General features: G+C 34.0%; 1 protein-coding gene across 1 annotated transcript in view; it reads left to right on the plus strand.

Moving 5' to 3' along the window:
- GABA-B-R3 (gamma-aminobutyric acid type B receptor subunit 3) overlaps positions 1–7878 on the plus strand; it is a gene marked incomplete at its 5' end in the record, with an annotated part of 146324 nt that overhangs the window by 80797 nt on the left and 57649 nt on the right. Inside the window, 1 exon segment of the mRNA XM_067048099.1 lies at positions 4253–4429. Within this exon segment, the coding sequence (XP_066904200.1) occupies positions 4253–4429 (177 nt within the window).

The raw sequence follows: 7878 nt of genomic DNA on the forward strand, positions 1-7878 counted from the left end.
GTCATAGCTTTGAGTTCCACAAATTAAAATACTAGCCAATGAACTTATTGTTAAGGAAACAAGTCTGAACAGAAACCAACAAACTGACATTTTTTGGAGGATGTGCTGGTGTCAGGGTTTTGAAGAGCGGATTGGTGAGGTTTTTTTTTTTTTTTTTTCCGAACCCTTTAAAACAGAAATAAAAAGTGAATTAGTAAGTGCAATACTGACTGGAAAAGAAAAGTGATTCGTGTTGTGTCTTACCTTTTACTACCTTTGTTATTTTAAGGTTACTTGTTATGTTTAATGTTATAAATGAGCTATCCATTCTAAAAAGGAGCTATTTTAAGTCCGGAGGTGAGGGGCCTCCTCGTATTGGTTTTTTTTTTTTTTTTTCCGAACCCTCTAAAACAGAAATAAAAGTGAATTAATAAGTGCATTACTGTGAAAAAAAAAGAAAAGTAATTCGTGTTGTGCCTTACCTTTTACTACCTTTGGTATTTTAAGGTTACCTGTTATGTTTAATATCACATATGAACTATCCATTCAAAGGAGCTACTTTAAGTCCGGAGGTGAGGGGCCTCCTCGTGTTGTATGGCATATAAGATAAAAATAAAAATACAAATAAAAATAAAATAAAAACATTAATTAATAAAGACGATAGATAATGGTGAAATAATAAGAAAAACAGTCAGAAATCGAAAAGAAGTGTGAGGGAGGGGGTTGGGGTGCATCAGAAGATGGACCTATGAGGTGATGTTAATAGGGTTTTTGGAACCTTTCCTGCCCTGCCACCTCGCAGGAAGGGGGGATGGAGTGATAGACTGGAATACTGGATTGAAGGAAGCAGGGAGACTGTCGAAGAATTTAATGTGTCTCCGTGTGATGGTGTTGATTGGTGAGATACTGCAGTGAATATGGCGGCATTTGATTAAGTGTGGAACAGTTGGGATACCCAATAGCATGTGGAGATCTGGTGGTTTCTTCTTTTGCTACACCATTGTTCCAACCATCTTCCTGAACATCGAATCTTGAAAGCGCTGGAAAGAGTCCCTGGGTGCCGTCGGAGGGATGAGTGAACAGCGGTCCTCCGTAGAGTATTGCCGGTCTCAGGAAGCTCTTATACACCTGGATTTTTAGTCCAGGGAGTTAAAAAGTTGAGATGACGATCAAGCTTTATGTTTAAAAAACTGACATTAATGCTGACTAAAGGCTATATGTGTCTTAATGTAAATTTAAACAGACCAATCAAATTATGATTATATTAGAATGTTATGTGGACTATTATATTAGATAGTTCATCATCATAACTTGTCAATAAATAAAGTTTTGATATTCAATTAAGAGTTTATTAGTATAAATTATTATTTGTGAAAAAAAAATAATTTTTAATTAAAATATGTAAACTTAATAAATATAAATTTAGAGAACTATGAAAACAATATTACGTTAAGAAAATATTCTTGAGTCATAAGCAACACTATTTACAACCGATTACCTCATTTCATGACCTTAGTTTATATTCTAATACCCCAATTCCATATGATTGGCAACTTCATATAAAATATATTCCGAGAATTATTTTTGTAAGGTATCGAGAATTTGTATAAGGGAAAGCAAAACAACTTGTTCTAGAAGATCAACTTACGTTTAATTTATGACTAAATTTAGATTATATGCAGTCATATTTTCTAATATTAATTTTATTAATATTCTATATCTCAAAAAATATCAGATTTCACGTATTACAAAGAGATACTCATTTACCATCTTCGACTCGGACTGAGTAAATATTGAAGATACTACAAAAGTGCAAGAGGCTAATAACCCCTTTTGCGCCCTTTACTATCCCGATATTCAACTTCTACAACTGTTCCTAACAAATTGCAGCTGACCCAGCAAAACTCTTGAATTGCTGAAACCAATGCTCATTGGGGCAAACCGCTGATTCAACTGGCCAAAAGTTCAAATCCCAATTTCCTCACAAATAAAACTAATGATTTATAGTAGCAAGTGCCCTTTACGTCGTTGTACAAAGTAGACATTGTCATTGGATTAGATAGTAAAATAGATGCCGTCCAAAAGTACGTTCTAGTTACTACTAATCTGTTAACCACTTGTTGTGACCGGAATCCAAGGTCTGAAGGAATTTTTGAAAGGTGCAAATGCCAGGTTCTGCTTGTTTTGCGTCATCGTTGAAAGCATTAATAAGTTGTTAGCAAAACTAACTAAAATGTAACCCCCCAAAAAAAAAACCGAACTCATTTTAGGAAAGATATTGCAAACAATTTTTGTATACATGATAAGGAAACCCACATGCGTGGAAACACCAAATATCGGAATGCATCTTTCAGATACGTTCCATTATTAAAATTAGGAATTCCTATAACGTTGAGAAATATGATTTCAATTAAGCTTATTTTGAACAAATCCAAAATAAAAATATAAATAATCAAAACATTTCGTATCATTCTGGTTCAGCAAATGGTAAATCCGGTAAAGCAGGGTTCTACTGCACCATAAAACTGAATAGTAACACAGTGGTTACTTACAGTCTTGATAGTATTCAATAAAATTTTATTTGATCTCTTAATCGTTTCAGATCAGAAATAAATTGAAGCATGCTATTTTTTTTCAGTTCTTCAGGTCCTAATTGATTTTGATTTTTTAAACGATCAAACTTGAAATATGGCTGATACAGTTGATACTTTAAGAGGAAGGGTTATATCCTCGGTAACAGATGTAAAACCCTTCTTCGAGCCGAGCCCTCCTTAATCCTAGGAGGCTGGCACTGCCAACAGAATAGCAATGAGGTCGGAGCACCTCCTCGTATATCTTCCATCGCCTCGCCTGAGGAAGCCGCTATTAGAGTCATTATATTGTTAGGAGTTTAGGAAAAGCATATTTGTAATTAGACTTGATATTAATTGCTATAAAGCAATATTATATTGTAACAGAAGTTAATTTAAATATTTCTCATTATTTTTTTTAATAATTTATTTATTGATATTTACAACATTATACATATATTCACATCAAGTATATTTGCTGTAAGTGGTATTATGACATGATAAAAACATGTGGAGAATCTACCCATTGATAAAACTCCAAAAACATTTCTAAAGGAGAAGATTTTGGACTGTAAGGATTGAATTCGAGAGGAATTAGATGGTTTAGTGGAGCCCCATAGCTCAACTCCGTATGTTCAAATAGGCCTTATAATAGTCATGTAGATCAGTATTTTGTAATGGATTGGAAGTTTGGACCGTTTGTCTAGTAAATGTTGTAATAGTCGGAATCGGATGTGGGATTGGGATACAATGGAAGGATCATTATTCACTGACAATAGGCATGTATCATCGGCATACGTGGTGAGAATAGTGTTAGGATGGGTTGGGATGTCAGCTGTAAAAACTGTATAAAGGATAGGATCAGGGATACTACCCTGAGGTACACCAGCAGACTGAGGAAACAGGGATGAATAAGCGCTGTTGTGATTTACTTGAAATACCCTGTCTGAGAGATAAGAACGGATAATATGTAGGGAGTCTCATTATTTTAATTTTTAAAAAGTACTGTTAGATTCATATAAATTAATTAGACAAAAAAGTATGTACTTTATTTAATAGCTAATATACATTAAAGTAGAGCTTGGACGAAGTGTCCGTCTCCTGCACAGGTCCAGAACTCGCTTCCTAAATGCTTACTGTATCTATACTAATATCGATACTTGAATCTATAATATAAATATCAATATCGATATTGAAATATATATTAGCAATGATATTGGAATCGATGCTATTATCTAAATTAAAATCTATAGTAATATCAATATTTAAATTGATGCTAACAGCTATATTGGAATCGATAAAATCACTTATAACGGAATAGATATAATATAAATATTAATAATTTTTTTATGTACTTTGCATTTTTTAAAATACTTTATCGGAATTAAAATGTAATATTATAAAATTCTCTAACCACTCAAACCCACTAGTTTCTAACCTCTCTTCCTCTTCCATTCCTGACAATCCTTCGAGGCTTCTGAAAAGAAGATGGCCTCGATACCTTCTAATGTAAAGTGTTAGAGTGCTGTCAAGGGCTTCTGAGACGCTCCAGATAGGGCACGTACTTTGGACAGAGATGATAGATTTGGTTTATATCGATATAGATTTGATTGATACAAGATGTAACGAATATTCTCTTTGATGATTATTAATTTCCTCTTGACTTCTTCACACTTCCTGCTTACTTTGTACGTTTCTTGCAGGCTCACAAGCTGGGTATGTTCGGAGAGGACTACGGTTGGCTGGTGCAGGGGAGCCCCGAGGATGGCTGGTGGAGGAACGAACAACATTGCGGCCAACACCTGCCTGCAGCCGCCCAAGGTGTCATCCTGGTATCCAGTTACAGCGATCTGGTCGGGCAGCACGAGCTCTCTGGCCTGGTATGTATCGATCTACTTCTCTCTATATGTAAATAGTGGTTTATTAATTACAAATTGTTAGATATAACCATGGATTCGGCCCTATGAGCAACTGGAAACTATAACAAGTGGGGTTCTCTGTCATAGCATACATGAATAATCTCACTGTCGTTATAGTAGAGTCAAACTAGTGACGGGAGGAGAAGCGTAGAAGATTTGTTTAACATAAAGGAACTGAAGATAGCACCAGCAAAGAAAAAGGAAGGAATTATAGTTAGGGAGGAAGTGATGCAAACAAGAAAGGCTCCACTGTAAAGATGTTTTAGCAGCTAGGATAAATATCTAGTTTAAACATTTATCAGATTTGAAGTACTTTATTTGCTGTATTGGCCAAAAACATATATATATTTTTTTTTTTACGAAAAGGACACCTGTGTCCTTATAAAAGCACATCTTAGTGAATCCGCCACAATTCAGACCAAATCACCTCCTTGCACAACCGTTGATCTAGTAACAGTACTCCCTTACAACGTATTGCACCCCTGACTCTTCATAAGTTGTAGCGGTAAAGATTTGTTATATAAAGAAATGTATATTAATAGTGATGAAATCATCCTTCCAATCTTTGGATCTGCCGAATTATGGTCTAATAATACACAAGAATAATTTTATCTCGCATAAATTTCCTGTTCTTACCATTTCATTTGAAAAACTTTTAGTTAATTTGAATTCCTCTGTCTTGTTGTCAGCGTTTTATTGAAGATAAATTTCAGCCTTATTAAGAAAATTTTGAACCACAAGAATAACACAGGTTCCGTGGATTAGAGTTAGCCGAGGGAAGCATCCACTCAAGTTAAGTGACTCCGACCTCAAGAGGAAATACCTGGCCTTCCTCTCTCATAAAACACACCCCATAGTACTTTATACAACAATATAATTATATTCAAAAATTCTAATAATTTATTGCAAAAAGAGAAAAAAGTTGGTTTTCTGAACGCATATTTTTCAATTAATTTAATCTGTCAGGTAATTATATAATAAAAACATATATTCTGTTTAAAATGTTCAGTTAGATAAGTGGGTGCCAAAATTTTCAAATTAAATAATTTTCATAACATATTTATTATCTTTACACTAGAGGATTTAAATCAATTAGCATCGAAAACCGTGGAGTTTTGAAAAGGTGTAACTGTACTGGACTATGTTTTTTTTTAACTTTATACAAATAATTTTATAGCATATCTTTCATATACACAATTTCCCACATCTGAATTCAGTTCTAGGAAACGAATTATGGCAAGAAGGTTAAAATTTAACAGAAATGTAAAAAAAATGTTGTTTTTCTTTTTGTTACTTTCCTCACTACCAGATAATAAACATAAAATACATTTGTTTTTGTTATTGCCTTTTTTCTCTCTTCATTAGAATTGTTGTTTAAATTTATTTAATTTTTTTTTTATAATTCATTGTTTTAAAAAAAAAAATGCAATAATCATTTTTATCCTTTATTTTAGTATTTTCAAAAAGCATGAATCATTCAGACCCTTTAAACAGCAATTTTTTTTTTTGCCTTTCACAATACTCGTGGTACAATTTTCCCAGAAACCTCACCATTAATGAACATCTCGATGTCAAGTGAAATACAATCCCTCCTTTTAGCAGCGGAAGCTTTTTAGCTAATGTAGTTTTTTTTTTTATACAATATTTTATTTTTACCCCTTGTTAAAATCGTAAATATGTTGTAAATAGCTATAATTTTTTTTATATTTTAAAACACGTTAGAAGAAAGGAAGGAACTCATAACACTTTTCCATTGTCTACCTCAGAGAGAATATCTGGTCAATTGGCCGGAACCCTCCCTGATATTGTAAAATATTTTCAGTGAAATAGGACACTTATTTGTGTAGTAACAAACATATAGTAACCAGTATAAGTTTTGTTGGACAAACTTAGTAGACCAATACCTCTGCAATTATCCCATTTTCTATACACAAGACATATTGCTACTGTTGTACAATCTTTGGACATTTTTTTCTACAATCCATATCTCCCAAATTTAATCGTAAATTTCTTCCCACAAATCGCTGCTACCATATTTTGATATCTCTGGAATGATCTCGTCGAAACCTGGCGATCTAAAGTTCTTCATCGACCTTATTATTTCAGTTATTTCTTTTACACTCTTAAAATTGTCTTGATTCTTTCTCATCCCAAAATTGTAGAAAGTTTTTCTTAAGTTTTCCCTTTTCCTTTGCTCTCTACTTCTACCCACACAGTTTTTTGGCTTTTCTTCTTATTGTCACGAATTCCTGTATGCTTCCTCTGGTCTTTCTTTTTAGCACATTTAACATTGCCTTATTTCTTTCTTCCAGAGCTCTTCTACAATTTTCGTCAAACCACTCATTTCTGGAAGCTACTTTCTTCTTCCTCAGTACCTCTCTTGCACTTTCTGTCCCTACATTATTCAGTTTTATCCATCTATCGTTTATATTTGTGTTATTTTTAGTACCATTTTCTTTCAATCGTCCTCTTAGTTTTTTAAAAATAATTCTGCTACTTCACTCTCCAGCAGCTTTTCTGAGTTTTAGACATGTACTCTATCCTCCATAATGCATCTTCTTGTGGCTAGCTTTTGTCGACACCCTATGGTGATCAGTATCACAGTCCATTCGTCTAAGTGACCTTACATTTTTGATATTCGATGCATACCTAGACTCTATGAGAATATGGTCTATTTGGTTTTTGGTCAGGCCGTACGGGGAGACCCAAGTCTTTTTATGTATTTCAACTCGTAGGAATTCAGTACTAGTGACGACCAGTCCCTTTTCCTGATGTCCATTATCGTTAGGGTAGTCAATGTTTGCTTTCTCTGCCTATACTGGGTCTAAATGATTCTTCCTTTCCTATCTTAGCCTTTAGGTTGTCTATAATAATTTTCACAACATTCATCGAGATTTATTCGTAGTCTCTTTATAATATGTCATAGACAATATCCTTTTCCTACTCCCTCTAAGTCAAGCTGTGGAAATTCTTTCAGTTTGCACTGTATTATAGTGTGCTTAATTCATTAATTTATCATGAAGCCAGTCCCACATACATTTACGTGATGTCCACTATTAATAAACAGGTAATCTTCCATATTGTTTCTTAATTTCTCTAACGTATCTGCGGTATAGCTGCTACCTCAACTTGGTATTTATAAAGCTCATTCTCTAATTTCTTGATTGATCCTGGTTGGTTTAATCCTCTGACATTTCTAGAAGCAATATTAAATCCATGTTTCCATGCGGGGATCAAATAACTTGTGTTACAGTCCATATATCCCAAGCTGCCTTTGTTTTCTGAACTTATGTGGTTTTACCGCTTGATTTATCTAACCAATCCTCCTGGTTTATTCGGGCTTGGGAGCGGCAACGTACTCCTAGGAGGAGTCCAGCAGGCGGAATTTCAATCCATCAACATTATTATAT

Source organism: Halyomorpha halys, unplaced genomic scaffold (genome assembly GCF_000696795.3).
Source record: "Halyomorpha halys isolate HHAL.00 unplaced genomic scaffold, Hhal_1.1 Scaffold585.1, whole genome shotgun sequence".
Classification (NCBI taxonomy): domain Eukaryota; kingdom Metazoa; phylum Arthropoda; class Insecta; order Hemiptera; family Pentatomidae; genus Halyomorpha; species Halyomorpha halys.